Consider the following 21,307-nt stretch of genomic DNA (forward strand, 5'->3'; position numbering starts at 1 on the left):
TTAAAACTCTCATCAGATATCAGATATTCTATTTTGGAGCCTGTGTCCCATTGGGAAGATTTCCCTTCACTTATTGTCCGCAAAAAGCAGCAGGACCCAAGGAGAATTGTGTCCAATGTGCGGGATTTCTTACAGTTGTCACTGCAGTACTTGCCCCCATCAGAACATTTCCTCCTTTTTTTTTTTTTTATTCTTTTTTTATTTTATTTTTTTATTTATTTATTTATTCCTGTTTCCTCTGTGAAAATTCAAAATGTTGTCCTTTTTAGCTCATGTGACAATGGTCACAGTGACAAATGGAGAGGGTGAATCTCCCCAGCAGGGACACACCGCTATAAAAACATGAAAGCATTGTTAGTTGCACACCACTCTATTCAAAACTAATTAAAAGTGTTTTGGCTATAGATACACTTTAAATTACCTTTTTAGATGCTCAGCTCCCATGAAAAGATCTCCTGCTGTCACATTTGTGACATCTCTGTCCGTTTTTAAGTTTTCTCCTCCAGCTTGTGCCTGAAGGCAAATGGACTATGGGTAAGCGGATGTAAACGGAGGTAAATCCGTTTACACGTTTTACTTCTAATTTATCATGTTTAGGACTGGAAAAATGAAAAAGAACGAACATTTTTCTGGTTTTTGTTACCTATAAAACCGATACATGCTTACTAGGGATCGACCGATTATTGGCACCACTGATGTATCGGGGGTCAATATGCACTTTCTCCGATATATCGGAGTCGGCCCCTGAGGTTACCCATATTGCGGATATTTAGGGAAAGTGCTGTACCGGGGTGATGCCTGCAGCTAGAGGCATCACCCTGTTACCGGAATCCATAGCCGATGGTCGGCTGTCTTGTAATGACAACTGATGCGGCTGAGAAGCCGCTCGCCTTCCGCGGCTCGCCCGGGTCTCCCGTCCTACCGGGAGACCCAGGCATCCTACCTCCATGGCTTCCGAAGACCTGATCAAAGCCGCATTCTGCTCTGATCAGGTCTCCATGTAAAAAACCCGGAAGTGATGTCATGACATCACTTCCGGGTACTCGGTGCCAAATTCAAAAAACTGACAGCATTCAAAACAGCCAAACTTGGTGTTTTGAATGCTTTTCAGTGCCGAGGAGGGGTCTATAGGTTTGTTCTTAAGTCGAATTTGTTCGTAAGTCAGAACAGGTACATTTTTTAAGTTTAGCTCCAGCCAAAAGAATAATTTTTACGTTTTTACGATAGCATAGGAAAGGGGTAACTCCCCTGTACCATTTGTTTTGCTGTCTGTGCCCCTGTTTAGAAGACTTCACCTCACTTTCTGTCCCTATGACAATTGGATTTTGAAAATTTTGGGTTGTTGTGGAAACAAGGATTAGTGATAAAGCTTCAGTGGAGACACCTTTTTCCCATGAGAACTCTTCCAGGAGTGAATTTCCCTTCCTAGGGGGGGATTTCTCCTCACTTCCTGTTGACTCTCACCGTTTGTAATTAGTAGTTGTTTGTAAGTCGGATGTTGTAACCCAGGGACCGCCTGTACTTGATTTCTACAGATAATCAAGGACCTCCACATTTGTCAACCTTGTGGTGACTGCACATAGCTGTGATTGGCGGCCACAATGGCGCACTGGATCAATGTATGTGATTAGTTGCAGATCATCATGCTTACATGTCATTGTCCTATGTCTGTTGGTTGAAGTAAACCACTGGAAGTCATAGCAATCAGTCATGGGAGATTTTGAAGACTATTTCAGTCACATGGCTCGTGCTTTGCAAAACCATCCACCTAAAAGAAAAACTAAAGGCAAAACTTTTTTTACTTTTGGACTGAATGGAGAGGGATTAGAACACCTATTATGTTTTTTATGACTGTCTGTGCCACCGTTGGGGAGATTTACTTTTTTATTTGTCCTGTTTTTAACATTATCATTGAAAGTGAAAGTAATTAAAATCCCAAATTTGGGGTTAGTCCCAGAAAAGTAAATAGAGGGGAAATCTTCCAATAGGGACACTAGTTCTGGTGACCCAAGGGATTCACTTAATTTGCAGGGATTCCATCTCACTTCCTGTTTTGGTTGGTAGACCGGACGTGAAGGGAAATCTCCCCAATGGGCACAAATGACAAAAAAAAAACTGGGTATAACCAACCCTCCCTTACTCTATTCAAAATAAAAACATAAAGTTTTGCCTGTAGTTCTACTTTGCACAGTGCCAGGTTACCATGGGAGATGCAACTGTGAAGCCAGAAAATATTGGCCAGGGTACAGTGCAACTCTTGTTCAAAAAGAACTTGACCCTACCTAGCTAAATGCTTTTTTTTTTTCTAATTCCTGATAATTGTTTCTATATTAAGAGCCCATTCAGACTAGCGCGACACGACTTTGGGGGGCGACCTGTGAAGTCGCGTGCACCGTTGTGAACCGCGACTTTGGCGCGACTTGTGGAGACTTCACATAATGAAAGTCTATGCAAGTGTGGCCTCCAGGTCGCCCCAAAGTAGTACAGGACCCTTTTTCTAAGTCGGAGCGACTTGTGTCGCTCCTATTAGAATGGGTCCTGTGCTAATCAATGGACCGCGACCGAGCGTGACTTGTCAGGCTGACAAGTCGCCTGACAAGTCGCGCTAATGTGAATGGGCTCTTAAAGAGGAGATTCAGTCATTTTTGTGTTCATTAAAAGTCAACAGCTGCAAAAACTGTAGCTGCTGACTTTTAATAAACAGACACTTACCTGTCCAGGGGTCCAGCTTAGTGCTCACCCCAGCCTTTCTTTCCCTTGGTCTTAGGTCTCCTGTGGCAGCTTCTCAACTGTGGGCACCTGGTTGTGACAGCTTGCGGCTTCACAGTCCGGTGACCACTGCACATGGGCAAGCTGCGCAAGCATTGTGAATAGTCCCACAGTCTTCTGGGACCTGTAAACTGTCCTAGAAGACTGCAGGGAGGGAGAAGAGGACTTAATGCTCAGATCATCTAGGACATGGGTGTCCAACCTTTTGGCTTCTCTGGGCCACATTGAGTGTAGAGAAATTTTCTCGGGCCGCATATAAAATATATACTATAGTTAAGGTAGATAAGTAATAAAACGCAGCCGCGCCCTTCCCACGCTGATGCCCCCCCAGCACTAATTTAACACAACTACAGGATGATCCCTTCCGAGGCAGCCTCTGCCTACAGTTAGTTGGAAGCCGCTGTGGCCGTGCCCCCGACCCGACTTCCTTCCTACCCAGCAAAAAATTTAAAAAAAATGTCATGGGACAGTGGGCCGCATTGCCTGCGGTTCTGGGCCGCATGCGGCCCCCAGGCCGCAGGTTGGACATGCCTGGTCTAGGACCAAGGGTGTCAAACTCAATTGCATTGCGCGCCGCATTAGCGTTATAGTTGTCCTCAAAGGGCCAGTTGTATCTGTAAAGCTAGATATCTAGAGCATCCCCCCTTACATCACATGTAAAGAGCCTCCACCATAAGAAGACAAGAGTCCCCCCAACCTCCCTCATATCACATGTACTGTTGTCAAGAAGAAGCTGGGGGCAAAGCTGGAAAGCGTTATGTGCAGCGTCTGAAGGAGGACCAGAGGAGGTCTGGAGTCTGCTGCTGGAGTCTGCCTAAATGCTGAGACTAGGTGAAGCAGAGATGAAGGGATGCTGCGACTACACAGGGAGGCGCAGGATCTCTAGGAGGAGTTCTGTTGTCCTCTCTGCTTCCGACTGCTGAGACTGCATGGTGGCAGAGACTAACCTCTCCGTGTCTGTGAGGAGAAGCACAGGATCTGGCGGAGCAGTTCGGTCCTCCTCTCTACTGCCGATGGTTGAGTCAAAGTTGGGACAGAGATGAAGGGGTGCCACAGCTGCAGGAGGTGAATGAGGGCCACATGAAATGGCACGGTGGGCCAGATTTGGCCCGGGGGCCTTGTGTTGACACATGCGGCCTAGGTGATCCAAGTGGAAAAGGGAGCGGATACCGGTCAAAACAAGGTACCCGCTAACCCCCCTCCAAAAAAAGTACCATTTGGTGAAGAGGAAGGGGAGGGGGGGGCCTTAAAGTGTAACTCCGCTTTAAATTTAAAAAAAACATTATTACTTGTTATTGGAGTCCAGCTTTGTTCTTGCAGCCAAAACATTTTCTGCATTGCTTTGCTCCTGCACAGCCATCTTGGAACAAAATCCTACACATGTGCAGACATTATCAAAAAATTGGGGTAATGGGATAAGAGAGACCTCAAACTCCCCAGTTATAGAGATACTCAATAGGAGAGGGGGATGGGGTAAAGGGGAATATTCTGGATTTTTGGGGTACCAATATCTGAAGGTTAGAAGATTGAGATATCATTGTTTAAAAAGACATATCTTTATTTATTATAAAAACAAAACCAACAAGTATACATAGTGACAATGATTACCAGCGATTACATATAGTCAAAATAACTGGTGGTGGTTAAAAATTGACAAAGCTGTGGAGAGTAGTCGGAATATCTCCACTGTTTTTCTCGACATGTTTCGCGGACTAAGCCGCTTCTTCAGGAGAAACAACAATTTTGCAGACCTGTTGTGGGTCCCTATCTGGCCATATGGGTTCTGGCAGAGACCTGCAGCATGTTCTGCATATGTGCAATCTTCCCCCACACATGCGGAGGCCACTGCGATTCTCCAGCAATATCTATAGACCAGCAAGAGAACTGCAGTGATCTGTGCATGTACAGGGGTGGTGGTGGTGGTGGTGGTGCTGGTAGTGGGGGGTGCTCTGTGTTTATGCATGTGTGAGCCTGCTGAAACACCAAGATGCTGCCTCCTGGGACATGACTTTTGGAATCCCAGGGGGACGTGGATGGGTGGATACACTGTCCTCTGCCTAGGGGAGGATTCAGGAAGTGTATCCATGCAAACAAAAAAAAAAGTATTTCATGTTAAAAAACATTTTCCAATTGCGTAAGAGGAAGCGGGGAGGATGCGGAAGAGAGGAAGCGGGGAGGATGCGGAAGAGAGGAAGCGGGGAAGATGCGGAAGAGAGGAAGCGGGGAGGATGCGGAAGAGAGGAAGCGGGGAGGATGCAGAAGAGAGGAAGCGGGGAGGATGCGGAAGAGAGGAAGCGGGTAGGATGCGGAAGAGAGGAAGCGGGGAGGATGCGGAAGAGAGGAAGCGGGGAGGATGCGGAAGAGAGGAAGCGGGGAGGATGCGGAAGAGAGGAAGCGGGGAGGATGCGGAAGAGAGGAAGCGGGGAGGATGCGGAAGAGAGGAAGCGGGGAGGATGCGGAAGAGAGGAAGCGGGTAGGATGCGGAAGAGAGGAAGCGGGGAGGATGCGGAAGAGAGGAAGCGGGGAGGATGCGGAAGAGAGGAAGCGGGGAGGATGCGGAAGAGAGGAAGCGGGGAGGATGCAGAAGAGAGGAAGTGCTATTTGTCGGTGAAGGTCCACTTTAAGGTCATTGTAGCCATATTATTGCAATTGGAACACCACCGTTGGTTTCTGTTCGTGTCGCTTTATTTGTACTAATCATTACATTTGCAGGACAAGCTTTCTTGGTGTATCTTCTTCTTCTTGGACCAAGCAGCACTGCTTTGAAGGCTTGTCCTAAAAATTTAACTAACAGTGCAAATAAAAAAGAATCACAGGCAGATAACACAGAAAAACGTGTGACATAAGGAAGAGACATGACGAAACTCAAGCCACCATTCATAAATTCTTGCCTTTCCGAGATATTCTCCTACTTTACAGGACATTTATCTCTACCTGCGATAGAGCCTGCCCCTCTTCTCCTTCGCCCTATCATTCCTTCCCTCCTTCTCCTAATTTTTCTCCAGCCCGTCTTATCTCCCCCTCCTCCCGGTTGCTATGGCAGCCATGTTTCCTCTGCTGTTGCTGTGGCGGGAGAAAAGGTCGTCGCTAGGTCGTCTCCACAGCGACGGTGGCTGGGAGCCTCTCGCTTGTCTGAGAGAGGGGATTGGCTGGGAGGGGGGAAGGGCTGGTAAGCCAGGAAACACTGTGATGGGATAATGTGTGAAACTTATCTGGATAATGCAAAGATTAGCAGGATAATGCAACTCATTATCCACATGGAATGCGTCAGGTGAGCTGCATGGAAGGCCGCAAGATGTCTTCTAGGGCCTTGTGCATGGCTGTTCAGCAAAAACAACATTTCTTTGAAATTCCTAGGATGCATTGGAATTTTTTCTTGGGAACGTGCAGACTCTAATAATTTGGGGAACCTCAAATCCCAGCATGCCTTGCAAGATTATACATTGCTAGGCATAATTGCCATCTCAATAATCAAGACCCCTCAAAATGTTCCTAGTTTTTACACTTCCTTTTATTCTTCTATTAAAGGTGGCAAGAAACGGTTTCAGATTTAATCTGTTAGATCTATCAAATTTACCAACCACTATGTGGAGTGGTGGCCTACCCAACTCATCCATCTCGGTGATATTCCTTGGAAAAATATAGTTGTTGATTAATATTCTTAATGAAATCTGAAACAAATTTGGACCGTGATTGGCTGCTATTACCTTGAATCTTTAACGTTTATTGATGTTCCTGAGGTTTTCAGAGTTCTTTATGCTGAAGAGCAAAATAAAATATTTCTCCCACAACCCTGTCACGAAAAGAGCTGCTGACTTTGAGCTTGGATTCCTTCTACCCCTACCATGCTTCAGGCCTTAGCAGCCAAGAGCTACATCCCTGATATACTTTACATGTGGGTAGTCGATGAAATACAGTGCCTTGCGAAAGTATTCGGCCCCCTTGAACTTTTCGACCTTTTGCCACATTTCAGGCTTCAAACATAAAGATATAAAACTGTAATTTTTTGTGAAGAATCAACAACAAGTGGGACACAATCATGAAGTGGAACGAAATTTATTGGATATTTCAAACTTTTTTAACAAATAAACAACTGAAAAATCGGGCGTGCAAAATTATTCAGCCCCCTTAAGTTAATACTTTGTAGCGCCACCTTTTGCTGCGATTACAGCTGTAAGTCGCTTGTCTCTATCAGATTTGCACATCGAGAGACTGAAATTTTTGCCCATTGCTCCTTGCAAAACAGCTCGAGCTCAGTGAGATTGGATGGAGAGCGTTTGTGAGCAGCAGTTTTCAGTTCTTTCCACAGATTCTCGATTGGATTCAGGTCTGGACTTTGACTTGGCCATTCTAACACCTGGATATGTTTATTTGTGAACCATTCCATTGTAGATTATGCTTTATGTTTTGGATCATTGTCTTGTTGGAAGACAAATCTCCGTTCCAGTCTCAGGTCTTTTGCAGACTCCATCAGGTTTTCTTCCAGAATGGTCCTGTATTTGGCTCCATCCATCTTCCCATCAATTTTAACCATCTTCCCTGTCCCTGCTGAAGAAAAGCAGGCCCAAACCATGATGCTGCCACCACCATGTTTGACAGTGGGGATGGTGTGTTCAGGGTGATGTGCTGTGTTGCTTTTACGCCAAACATAACGTTTTGCATTGTTGCCAAAAAGTTAGATTTTGGTTTCATCTGACCAGAGCACCTTCTTCCACATGTTTGGTGTGTCTCCCAGGTGGCTTGTGGCAAACTTTAAACGACACTTTTTATGGATATCTTTTAAGAAATGGCTTTCTTCTTGCCACTCTTCCATAAAGGCCAGATTTGTGCAGTATACGACTGATTGTTGTCCTATGGACAGAGTCTCCCACCTCAGCTGTAGATCTCTGCAGTTCATCCAGAGTGATCATGGGCCTCTTGGCTGCGTCTCTGATCAGTCTTCCCCTTGTATGAGCTGAAAGTTTAGAGGGATGGCCAGGTCTTCGTAGATTTGCAGTGGTCTGATACTCCTTCCATTTCAATAATATCGCTTGCACAGTGCTCCTTGGGATGTTTAAAGCTTGGGAAATCCTTTTGTATCCGAATCCAGCTTTAAACTTCTCCACAACAGTATCTCGGACCTGCCTGGTGTGTTCTTTGTTCTTCATGATGCTCTCTGCGCTTTAAACGGAGACTATCACAGTGCAGGTGCATTTATACGGAGACTTGATTACACACAGGTGGATTCTATTTATCATCATTAGTCATTTAGGTCAACATTGGTTCATTCAGAGATCCTCACTGAACTTCTGGAGAGAGTTTGCTGCACTGAAAGTAAAGGGGCTGAATAATTTTGCACGCCCAATTTTTCAGTTTTTTATTTGTTAAAAAAGTTGGAAATATCCAATAAATTTCGTTCCACTTCATGATTGTGTCCGACTTATTGTTGATTCTTCACAAAAAATTACAGTTTTATATCTATATGTTTGAAGCCTGAAATGTGGCAAAAGGTCGAAAAGTTCAAGGGGGCCGAATACTTTCGCAAGGCACTGTATATACACGTCTACATGTAATACAGTTATCTAACTAAAAAACAGTTTGAAAATACAAATTTTAAAAAAAAATCACATAAAAAAAATTCCTTTAAGATAAAAGTTGCATTAATAAAATGTGTTCATACTGAGAATATTCTATGGTTTCCTTAAGTCCAAATTAGAACAATTTGGTAGTTTCCCTTTTTTCCCCCCATTTAGGGCAGGGTGACAACTCATCACCAGGTGACAACCTATCCCTGGCTGGTCTTCGCCTTTGCTGCACTCCCCCATTGGCCCTAATGGAGTGCTTCCAAGGTTGAGGGAACATGTGACCTCTTCTACTTCCTCAAAGATGCAGCGGTTGGACCTGAGCAATTTCTAGGCCCAAACATAGGGAAAGGAGGAAGTCATTAACCATGTGTAAACCCTGATACTACCTCATATGGCTCTGATAAGGAGCTTAGGCTTGGTTTATACTCCCAGCTTCAAAAGAGGAACAGAGCAGCGTGGGAGCCTGAGAATAAGGAGTATAAAAGGGTGGAGGGTTTTTCTTTACCTGAATGAGCAAATTGACCTGGCCTGCTGGCTTGTAGATTAGACTGACTGGGTTCTGAATTGTACAAAAATTTGTCCAATCTTGTTTTTCCCTTTTATATTGATCCAGTTAATCTTTCTAAACGTTATTCACATATTTCAGTACATTCCTAGCTTTTTACCAAACTCAAATCCAGTCTCCTCTTTTCCAGGTCTAAGTATTCGAAACACTCAGGAGGAGGAACCTGTGGACCCTCAGTTGATGCGTCTGGACAACATGCTGCTTGCGGAAGGTGTGGCAGGCCCAGAGAAGGGTGGAGGATCGGCAGCAGCAGCCGCAGCCGCTGCAGCCTCTGGCGGTGTCTCGCCTGATAACTCCATAGAACACTCGGACTACAGGAACAAGCTGTCCCAAATCCGACAGATTTATCATGCTGAGCTGGAGAAGTATGAGCAGGTGAGAGAAAACAAGAAATCTGTGGAGCGTAGAATCTTATATACCATGTTAACTCATCCTCCATCTTTGAATTATTTTCCAGCATCCTTTCTGTTTATAACCCTACCTTTCTAATTCTCCACTCAGGCCTGCAACGAATTTACAACACATGTCATGAACTTGCTGAGGGAACAGAGCCGAACCCGACCCATCTCCCCAAAAGAGATTGAAAGGATGGTGGGGATCATTCACCGAAAGTTCAGCTCGATCCAGATGCAGCTTAAGCAAAGCACATGTGAAGCCGTTATGATCCTTCGGTCAAGGTTTTTGGATGCACGGTAAATAACAAAGAGCTTATAGAAGACATGCAGTGGTTTAAAGCAGTGGTCTCCAAACTGCAGCCCTGACACCAATGACAGCACAATATTCCTTCCTCTTATTCTAACGATGGAGCACTATTCCTCCCACTAATACCAATGAAGGCACATTGTTTACTTCCATTGAAACCAGGATGTTTTCTACTCACACTGACAGACTGCCCCCAAACCCCCACTCCCCATCCAAAGTCTGAAGAACAGTAAACTTGCCCTTTGTTTAGGAAGTTTGAAGACCCCTGGTCTTAAGATACTCGCATATGAATTCATTATGACCCAAGATGTTAGCTAGTTGGCTTCTCGGTAACTGTTGGCTTTGGGTACCCACAACTATCCTTTTGGATTTGTAACTGCTCTTATGGAAGATGCAGTTGTACACTTGTGCATGCATGCTGCTCCCATGTGAATGTTTCTATTGTCCATCATGTAAAATAAGTGTCAGACACCCATTAAGAAGAGCTCTCAATTTAGATGACTGAATCTGCTGTAGATCAGTTTTCCCATAGCCGTGGAAGAGATGTTTGATGGAAGGTCTAGCCTACTACAGTTGGCCATTTCATTACCTAATATGCAGGCCTAGTCCGCTGTAGTCACCATCAGAAAATCCAAATTAAGAAATACCATGCAGCTATTGCTGGCATGCAGGTAGATGGGGAATTACAGCAAACAGGCTGCAGGAAAATTAGAATCACCGAGATGCAATAAGCCTTCAGTTAGAAGCTTGTATCTTCTATAAAGAAAATGCTTTGCTTGCTTTACCAAACCAACCATGATTTTTTTTTTTTTTTTTTCCTTGAGCTCTTTCAGTAGAAAGTTGCTTGTTATGCTCTAAAAATGTAAATATCTACTTTTATTATAGGCGGAAGCGAAGAAACTTCAGTAAACAGGCCACAGAAGTGTTAAATGAATACTTCTACTCACACCTAAGTAACCCTTACCCTAGCGAAGAGGCTAAAGAGGAGCTTGCAAAGAAGTGCGGCATCACTGTGTCACAGGTAAAATTCAAGTACCATGGTTATTGTCTAATTGGTTATCTAAATCTGTGTATCAACAGATAGTAAAGAGTTAAGTCTTAAACTAATGGACCTTTGTGAAAGAACATGGCACCCAGGTCAAACTTGTGTGTTGTCTAGTACAAAAAGTGGTCATCTCCCCCACCTATAATTGGTCTTGACAGAAGGGAGCACTGGAAGGGAAAACGCAGGTCAAAGAAGCCAGGGGGTCTCCAGTCACTACTTACCAACCAGCCAGTGACCAACTGAATCCCCTTCCTTTGGTGACAACTCTAAAGTTTTCATCGCTTTTCTTGTTCCCTTTGTAAAAACTTGACAGAAGAGCTAACCCTTCTGCAGTCTATCCAAAACTAAAAAGTATTGTCTTTACATACACTTTAACAGGGGTAGTCCTCCTAAAACAAACCATTTTGTAAAACTCTGGTCCAACCACATCTGGAGTATTCTGTCCAGTTCTGGTCGCCAGTCCTCAGGAGGGATGTGTTGGAGCTGGAGAGAGTCCAGAGAAGGGCAACTAAACTAATTAGGGGATTGGAGGACCTTAATTATGAAGAGCGTCTGCATTCGCTTAATTTATTCTCCCTGGAGAAGAGACGCCTGAGAAGGGGACATGATAGCAGTTTATAAATATCTCAATGGTGATCTCGGCATAGAAAAAAAGCTATTCAGTCGAAGGGATTGCATGAGGACTCGAGGGCATACAATGCGATTAGAGGAGAAGCGTTTTAACCCCAGGCAACGTGGGGGGTTCTTTACTGTTAGGGCTACAGGATTGTGGAATTCTCTACCACAAGAGGTGGTTTCTGCGGGTAGTATGGTGGCCTTCAAAAGACTCTTAGACGTACATCTCAAGGATCAGAACATTCAGGGGTATGAGAGATGATTACGGCCACACACACCTACACAGGTTGAACTGGATGGACTATTGTCTTTATTCAACCTCACCTACTATGTAACTATGTAACGGCATACCCCACTTTTAAGTACACAATGGGACCAGAGCATGTATGTAAAACAAAAATGTACTTAAAGTGAAGCAATACATTTTTTCATTTCTCAATGCATGTAAATACACTAGCTCCATAGGAAATCTTGGTCTGCTTGACATGGCACTGCTGACAAGGGCACCAAGCTTGGGGAGCATGTTAAGGGGATCCAGGACTATGATATGGTTGATTACCTTGGCAAGCTGGCTGGCCACAAATAGGATATGTTGTAGTCCTGGGTCCCCTCTCGGTGCTCCCTAAGTTTGGTATCCCTGTCACTTATGGTTTAGGAGCAGTGCCATGTCAAACTGACCAAGATTTCCCATAGACACCAAAGTTAAAAACAGGGAGTAGTGCCATGCCAAGCCGACCAGGCTGTGTCTGTACTCGCGAGTGTATGTAAAGTGAGTGTACTTAAAACGGGGTATGCCTGTAATTTAGTTTAAATTAGGGTTAATATAAAAAGTATACACATGCAACTTTTGGTGCATTTTCCTCAATCCTCCTTTCTGAAAATCCCACATCCACTGCTTCTACGTAAGTGAACATGGGAGAGAATTTGGAGGTTCTTGGCACAGGCAGAATATCCATGTGGTAGAAGTAAACACATTTGTGTGTTCAGATGCACCCTTTACAGATACATACCACTTTGTAATATATACTTGATTTTGACTGGCTAGATGTGAACAATTAATTTTGAATGAATGTCTGTGAGGCCTTTAAAGCCCTTTCTGCAATGACCACCATGGGTCTTTTCTCCACCCAGGTGTCCAATTGGTTTGGAAATAAAAGAATTAGGTACAAGAAAAACATTGGAAAATTTCAAGAGGAAGCGAATATTTATGCAGTGAAGACAGCAGTCAGCGCAGCCCAGGGAGGTCACAGTGGAGCCAACTCTCCAACCACCCCAACCTCTGCAGGTAGGTTCACTTCCTCCTTCTGGAGCAATTAGGGGGGACTTGTTCTATGAATATGGTCTATAAAGCTGCCACTTGTAGAAGTAAACACCTTCTGTAGAAAACCACCTTGCACCTGGGCGGCTAGTTAACTGACCCATAACATTAGGCTGCAGTCCCATCTAACTACTGTTCTTTGTTTCTTCTCTATTCTTTGCTTTCTGCATCCTTGGCATTTGTTATTCCTTATTCTGCTTCTCTTTGGCACCTTAACCCTGTGACTGTGTCTTCTCTTTGTCTTGTAAACTTGACTCCTTCCCTGTCTCTTTTACTCTATTTTTCCTCAACATCAACTGTTGATTCCCACTCAACGACCCACTAACTCTTGATTCCTTCTCTTTGTCTTCTCAATCCCCTAAATGTTTCTCTATGTTCCCTTAATCTGGCGAACACTTGCTTTCCATCTCATCAACCAACATTTTTCATTCGGCTTCAAACTATTCATATCTTCTCAACACCTACTGCCTCATTCCATTAATTTATCTCTGCAACTCTTTTTTTTTTTTTTTATTCCCAATTATTACCTACTCTGGCATTTATTCTAACCTTCTGTCTTCTGAATCTACTCATTTATCTCTTCGTTGTCTCTTGATTCGTTCTGTCTTGCCTACATATGGTTGCCCCACTTTCTTCATTTTCTCCACCTTCTGACTTTTGTTTCATGTTAACATCTCATTAACCCTTGGACATTTGTCCATCTCACCATCTCCTCTGCGCTCTCACATTTTTTTTATTTTTTTTTGTCCCTGCAATCCACTAACTTTTAACTTTCCATCGCTGTTCCCCCCTAAACTCCGACTCATGTTTCCACAATACTACTACATTCATGTCAAAACTCCGACTCATGTTTCCACAATACTACTACATTCATGTCAAAACTCCGACTCATGTTTCCACAATACTACTACATTCATGTCAAAACTCCAACTCGTGTTACTACAATACTACATCTATTGTTTTCATGTCAATATCTTCTCACCCTTCTGACATTTTATTCTATCTCTTTGTCTTCTCAAACTTCCAATTCTCCACCCCATCTGCAAATCTCCAACCTTCTGACACTTTGCTCCGCTTTCCTCTAAACCATCTGACATGTTGCTTCTTACTCTAACTTTTAAAACTCCATCACTTTGCTTCCTCAATCCTCTATATTCTCCTCTATCTCGTTCTTCTCTCAGGTTCTGGTGGCTCATTCAACCTGTCTGGATCTAATGACATGTTCATGGCGATGCAGGGCTTAAATGGGGATTCTTATCCCCCTTCACAGGTCAGTTTTAGGTCCCCTCCACTGCTATTATTTTTTTTTAATTCTTACTTTTTTTCCTTTTCTTGCTCTATATGTCTTCTGCTAACCTTTCCTCTTTTGTGTTTGATAGATTCTTCCCTATTTGTCATTCAGGTGTACTTTTTCATCACAACTTTATCAAATTTTCTTCACATCCTATATAATTTTTCCTGTTCCCTCCTTCTGTATACTTGCTCCAGTTCCTGTTCTTTCAAATTGTCTTCATCTTGAAATGTTTATTTTCTCAAAGGTGGAGTCCTTGCGTCACACGATGGGTCCTGGTTACAATGACAGTTTAACAGCAAATCAGATGTACAGCCCTCGTGAGATCCGGGTAAGAACCCAAATAGAGTGATCAGCGCTTTTCTCTTTTGTAGTAAACCCTAAGTTGCAAAGTAGAAGACTAGGGACAGTAGGCATGGCCCTTGTATATTTATGGTATGAAGGTTTTAGTGCATTTTGGACCAATTATTGTAGCATTCGCTCCTCCATTGTCACATCTCCCTTATGTACACTCGTTACCAACATACGTTAGGACAGTGACATCTCCTTGAATGCCTATTGGCACTTTTCCACTGCAAGTACCGGCTCGGCTCCACTCGGCCCTGCTTGGCTCGGTTTGGTTTTCCACTGCATGGTACCGCATGGTACAGTGTTGGAATGGTTCGGTACGGTTTGCTTTTCCACTAAAGTAGTAAGTGGGTGGGATAACAACGATTCTCTGACCAATCAGTGGCTAGTAGTGACAAACAGTCAAGGCTGCATGCAAAGGATTGTGGGATATGGTATCGATACGGCCCTCTTGGAACCACAACCGAGGTGATACTGTTTAAGCGAGCTGTACCGTTCGGTTCCATGTAGTGGACCATACAGTACCGAACCGTTCCAACACCGTACCATGCGGTACGATGCAGTGGAAAAGCGCAAAAGTGAGCCGAGCCCTTCGGTTCCATGCAGTGGAAAAGCGCCTTATGTAGTCTAAGCTATGCCTTATTTCACATTTGAGCTCCATGTACATACCCAAAGTATCTAAATCTGATTTCATGTCTGCCTCCTGTAGTCCTCTGTACAGCAGGGGAGAGCACAGGGATAACAGCATCAACATCCACTGCTAATCAACATCCAGTCACTGGCTGGGCAGCTCCAGGACCGGGCTCAATTGCTTACCTGTAGTGTAGTCTGCAGGAGGAAAGGGATGTCCGGAGCCTAGCAGTGCTGTCTGCCTGAATTGTAGAACTGGTTACAAAGAATTGCAAAAACATTTGAAAGGAACGGTATCATACATGTATTTTAACTTGATATTTAGTTGTTTTCCTGGAGTTCCTCTTAAAACATATACTAGGGCATTCATAAAGAGTGTTGAAGACACTCATTAGAACTCACTTTCTCTTCCGAACGACAGATCTCAGTATGGGTGACAGATATATGTACCGGTCTTGAACAGGTACATTAATCTCCAATAGGGTGGGCAGCACTGAGGCTGGAGTGATTCCATACTGGAGTTACTGTATACCATAGACTAGAGGTGCACCGAAAGGAAATTTTGGTACCAAAACCAGAAATTCAGTATGCATTTGGCCATAAACTATAGTTTTTAAAACCTATATATATTTTTTATATATATATATATATATATATATATATATATATATGTGTGTATTCTGTTGAACTTCTTAACTAATATCATGAATTTAAATGAATATAAATTTATTGTTGGCCATTATCGGCACCTTTTAGCCCAAGAAAAGCTCAAGAAAAATACATCTCTTTAAATTCTGTGTATGTCTTCACGCTGGTCCATTGCTCTTCCTTGGGGGTGATAAAAATCTTGCTTGCTGCATTTTTGGTCAGTTAAAAAAAAAAGACACCAAAAACGTACCTCCTCGTTGAGCTGCATTGAAAACGCAGCAAGAGCACATTAATAACGCACCCGTGTTACGTTTTTGATGTGGTTTTTTTAGTCGCATGACCAATGAAAACCATTAAAATTAATGTGAAGGCGCCTGGTTCTTAGGAGTTTAACAGTGCTATAACCTGCTGCCCTTTTAATTGTAAGGTACAATAACTGTGTTGGATAAAATTAGTAAAAAGGCGCTGGTGTCCCTGGATGTTATTATTGGAAAAGTGCAATTCTATTGTGCAAATTGTAATCTATATATTGAAATGCATAAAATACTAGCTCTTTTATCTAGTGTGATAAACAATGTATAAAATAGATAAAAAGCAAACAGCCAGTTATCATATACAAAATCACTTAAAATGGTGAAGTGCTAGTGACACAAAAATATATATGTTGTGATAAAAAATTATATATAGGTACAACATAAACAACCAATAATCGTATACAAAATCACTGAAGATTATAAGGTGCTAGTGACACAAATGTGTACTGTGCAAGGCACAGTTATAAATAAAGTGCTGAAGAGTGCAGTAAATTGCCAATGAAATGAAAACCATGCCATAAGCACAGTGAAATCACGGCAAAATTGCATTTATGATACCATTATCAGCACCTTTTTCTCTATCTGCAAAATGCCGAAAATACAAATGTTTCAGCCACCGAAATTTCAGTGCATCTCTACCATAGACACTCTGTCCTCAGTGCATGTTCAGTCCCTTGCTAGCTAGGACACCTCCAGATGTGCAGCCAACAGAATCATAGCAATGGATGACTAATCCCCATTTAGCCACCGGCCAGGAGAGTTGAAAGTAAACCAATGGGCGGGATGAAATTCAATAAAATAGAATTTGTAAAAAACAAAACAAAATAAACAAATGCCATATTTGGACAATGATGTCACCAGCACCCCAGCCTCTTTATTTACTTTCAGCTGTCGACTAGGGAATCTCTAGCCAGCAGATGAATGGGACCGGGATCAATCCTAGCAACCATGAGCCCTGTGCTGGAAGCTGTCACTAGGGATGCACCGATCCGATATTCGGATCGGATATCGGCACCGATACGTGCAAAATAGCTGGATCGGTAAAATTAACCGATCCACGGGCCGATCCGATTTTGCTCTTTACATAGCTTGTGAGGGAACAGAGAACAGCTGTCAAAGAAAAAAAAAAGAGCCTCCTGCAAATGCCTTTCAACTCTCCCAGTTAAGTAAACAATGATTACAATGTATCTTTTCATTATGTCTGCAGGAGGAGGGAAGTTTAACCTCTTAAAGACTAAGCCCATGACATTTTAGATTTTGAATGCACAATTGTTATAAGGTATCTGCCGATACCGATCCGGAAGTATTATTTTGTTATAAGCTCACAAAACAGTACTTCCGGATCAGACTCGGGATCGGCGTTTTCACAAAGCAAAAGATCGGGATCAGGATTGGGACCAAAAAAGTCGGATCGGTGCATCCCTAGCTGTCACAATAATGACACATATGCCTAATGTAGCTATGCCAATGCAACCAACACCTTCAGGATTAAAAAAAAATACTTGTCTCCAGTGCATCATTATTTGTACCAAGTCCACTTGCAATCTTTTTTGTCTTCAACAAATGTCTCTTTTTGTTTTTAGGCCAACGGAGGGTGGCAAGAGGCTGTGACTCCCTCTTCTGTCACTTCCCCAACAGAAGGACCAGGCAGTGTACATTCTGACACCTCTAACTGAGTACTCTCCTCCTCTCTGGGTTTCTCCTCTCTCACCCCTCCGGCAAGCTCGGTCTCTCCTTGAACTGATCTTGGGTCAGCTTAGGACAAGAAAGTGTTGGGATTTTCCCCCTTCACTTCTCGTTTAACCCATGCTTCCTCTTACCTCTCTCTTCACGTGAGCCTCAATACTATGAAACTGATCCAAGACAACACTGACTTTAAAACCTTAAAAGGTTACATTCTGTAAATGGAGTGCCGATACAGGAAAGTTCAACCTAAAGAAAAAACCTTGTCTTGGCACTTGTACCCAAAGAGTAACTACACATCCTTTTGGCTGTTCTAAAAGAAACCTGACGAGTTGGGAGTAACTTAAGATGGTCACTCTAGGAAAGGACATTTGCAGGTATCCAGAAGAAAGGGGAAATTCAGATATCTCCCAACCGGTTTTCCAAAAACGTCCTCCACTTATGCTGTCCAGTGGAGCAATATGAATGTATCACATCATCCACTGTACCAGGGTGACAGTGACAAAGATTAACAATAAACATCGGAGAACATAAAGGTGAACATGAAACCCAAAATACTGAGAAAACGGGAGAGAGGAGTCGCCGGCAGAGGAGAACTTAAGAGTGGATTTATGAATAAAAAAAAAAAAACAGGTTACATAAGGTGGCGATCCTAAGAGGCAAAAAGGATGACATTTGAGATCGAGGGAAGGAGGGGGGTGTGGAGAAGCAAAAAAAGTGGAGTTTAAATAACAGAGAAAAGCGACACAGAGGAGAAAAGACTTTAAATCTCCTCGCTCCTTCCCTCCAGAGTCTACCCAGAATCCTTTGAGGCTCAGCCAATCAAAGAACAGCGTTATTACCTCATAGCGGCTCACATAACCAATAGAGAAGACTTTTTTCTTTTTTTTTTTTTTTCTGAGTTTTCTTTATGTTCACACGTTCGCAAGTTTGACTACCTCCGAAGGGAAAATAAAATTATATATATATCTTTCACTTCTGCACGGGGGGTGGCAGTAAGGTGTGTGAGAATTTTTGTCTCCCCAAGCCTCTGTCCCTATCCCCCTTTTTTATTTTTATTTTTTATTTTTTTTTGTTGGGATGCTGGGTTACGAATACAGTTGATACTAGGAACTTTGTGTTTATGACAGGGTTGGGAGGGGGGGGGGGGGCTTTATTTTTTCATAATGTTGTTGGAGATAAAGTTACAGAACTGGAGAGGGGGTCAATGTGTGCGGATATCCTTGTTGATTGCTACATTAGTACATACATAAGTGTGAAAAATTGTGTGAATGAATGGTTTGAGAACGTATGTATATTTTTATTAGCGCATCTGACTATATCCATTGTCTACTTGTCCCAAGCGTACTACAGAAATGTATTTTAGGATGTCTAAAAGTTTTGGGTAATCACTAACAGATCTTTGTAGATCCTGGCAAGAAAATTTTTGAAAGTTCCAAAGCTCCACCTGCCGGTTGTGGATGTCCCTCCTTCTGCAGTTTTGGGATATAAGCCTTGAACCGTACAAGGATATGTTGGGTGGTTCAACCCTATAGTAATATTATTTTGTTTTTAAGGCTTTGTCTAAATAAGCTGGTATGATATGGAAACATTACATATGTAAAACTAATGGCGCTTTTCCACTGCATGGAACCGAACGGTTCGGCTCGCTTTTGTGCTTTTCCACTGCTGGTACCACATGGTATAGTGTAGGAACGGTTCGGTACGGTACGGCGGCGCTTTTCCACTGCATGGAACCCGAACGGTACGGCTCTCAAAAACAGTACCACCTCGATTGTGGTTCCAACAGGTACCATACCCGGTACCATATCCCACAATCCTTTGCATGCAGTCACTACTAGCCACTGATTGGTCAGAGAATCCCACCCACCCCGTTGTTATCCCACCCACTTAACTTTAGTACCACTTTAGTGGAAAAGCAAACCATACCGTACCGTACCGAACCGTTCCAACACTGTACCATGCGGTACCAGCAGTGGAAAAGCAAACCGGGCCGAGTAGAGCTGAGCCAGTACTTGCAGTGGCCATTTATGACAAAATCTCTTCCTTTTTAAAAGGTAACACTTGGCGCCCATTCCTGCTGAGAATGCTAGGTTGAAAAAGACTAACAATTCGACACGTAAAGCTTGGTTTTCTCTCTGGCACACCCAAATAACTTGCCTGGAGTATTTGGGCTGTGCCTGATGCTAGAAGACCTGTTTGCTAATGCATACCTCCCAACTTTTTGAGATGGGAACAAGGGCCACCAATTAGGAAAAGTATGATGGCATAGTACACACATCCCTTAAAGGAGAATTATGCAAAATTGTTATTTTTTTTACCATTACTATTCCTTTGTACTGGCTTATGCAATTTAAAATGCAGCAATTTAGAATTTGGGTAAAAGGTTTACAACTGGGAAAGATAAATAGTGCATTTTATATAAAACTATATAGTTTAGGCCAAAATAAGGAGGGACAGAGGGACTTTGTTCCAAATCAGGGACAGTCCCTCGAAATCAGGGACAGTTGGGAACTATGCTAATGGTACTTCCCTGAGACCACCCCATCCACTAGGCAAGTTTCAGTAAGCTTATGTGCAAAACAGCAGTATAAATCCCCGTACACACAATCAGAAAATTGTACAAAAAATACTGTTTTCGAAGCTGTCGTACGATGATCTGATCATTAGTACACAGATTTCATCCGAAATTATCCGAAGGGACAAACCTGAAAACTTTTCTCGTATGATACCAGATCGTACGATTTTCTTTTTAATCAGTACAGTTTTCATCTGAAAATACAATACATTACATCACTTCCAAATTTTTATTCTTTCGTATGGGAATTTTCGTACATTAGTAACCTCTTAGTTTTCGACATGAGACTAGCATGCAAAAAAACATAAACGATCATTCGTCCGATAATCTCATTGTGTGTACTTGGCTTTAGGCAGCGCAGAGGTTTTGTCAGGTGATAAAGATCTGTTTTATTACCAATTAGCTGAGGGTCACTAAAGGCTTAGATACACATTCTACTGTCTATAGGTACAGCTGTGCACGTCACAATGCTGTTTTATATCTTCTCCCTTAGGCCCCCTTTCACACGGGCGGTGCGCCCGACAGACTTCATTTTGGATGACAGCTCTGTCTCCACTTATTTTGCAGAGACGGAGCTGTCAGAGCCCCACTCTCCTCTATGGGAGATCAGATGAAAACGGACTGCCTGTCCGTTTTTCATCCGATCCGATCCTCCAGATGGATTGAAAATAGGATTTCCATCCGTCCGGATTTCATGGAGAGGATCAGATCAGATCAGATAGCAGCGGGTGTCAGCGGACATTCTCTGCTCCATAGCTCAGGAGCATCCGATCAGGTCTGCCTGAAGAATGGACAGGTTTACCGGATCGGAAAGCCCATGTGAAAGGGGCCTTACTGGATCACACCATACACTAAATTATATAAATGATCCCATGTGCTGAGGGACTTTTGGCTGATGCAGAATACTCTCATCAAATCAAAACTATCCTATTTTTTTAAATACACTACTTGATTCTTGCAAATTATGATTAGTTATGATGCTGTATCCATTGGTTGTTGGCTAGTCAGATTAGGGTAGTAAGAGAAAGTCTATGTAGCTCTTAATCCTACATAGTACAGGTAGAAAAAAATGGCTATTTTCCTATAACTCATAGTCTGGTCTTTTGAAGCTCTTACAAATCTGAGATTCAGCTTTGTGTGGGTTACTGCTTGTGGCCCATGTGCATCATGTAATATTTGCTTGATAATCCAGTTCAACCAAATAATAAACTACCTATAAACTTCTCTGGAAAAGTGC

The 21,307-nt window shown here is 42.9% G+C and overlaps 1 protein-coding gene across 2 annotated transcripts in view; it reads left to right on the plus strand.

Moving 5' to 3' along the window:
- The window catches only part of PBX2 (PBX homeobox 2), a 93,910-nt gene extending 75,042 nt beyond the window's left edge, over window positions 1–18,868 (plus strand). The window contains exons 3-9 of one of the 2 annotated variants that reach the window (XM_082263868.1): window positions 9,029–9,273; window positions 9,400–9,590; window positions 10,486–10,621; window positions 12,392–12,545; window positions 13,760–13,848; window positions 14,117–14,200; window positions 17,393–18,868. In XM_082263868.1, coding sequence (XP_082119994.1) covers window positions 9,029–9,273; window positions 9,400–9,590; window positions 10,486–10,621; window positions 12,392–12,545; window positions 13,760–13,848; window positions 14,117–14,200; window positions 17,393–17,485 — 992 coding nt within the window. In that variant the 3' untranslated portion in view covers window positions 17,486–18,868. The remainder of the gene's footprint in view (window positions 1–9,028; window positions 9,274–9,399; window positions 9,591–10,485; window positions 10,622–12,391; window positions 12,546–13,759; window positions 13,849–14,116; window positions 14,201–17,392) is intronic. The other variant, XM_082263869.1, reaches the window with a different exon arrangement.
- Window positions 18,869–21,307: the final 2,439 nt, after the last annotated feature.

This window comes from Pelophylax lessonae (genome assembly GCF_965119305.1).
Source record: "Pelophylax lessonae genome assembly, chromosome: 7".
Classification (NCBI taxonomy): domain Eukaryota; kingdom Metazoa; phylum Chordata; class Amphibia; order Anura; family Ranidae; genus Pelophylax; species Pelophylax lessonae.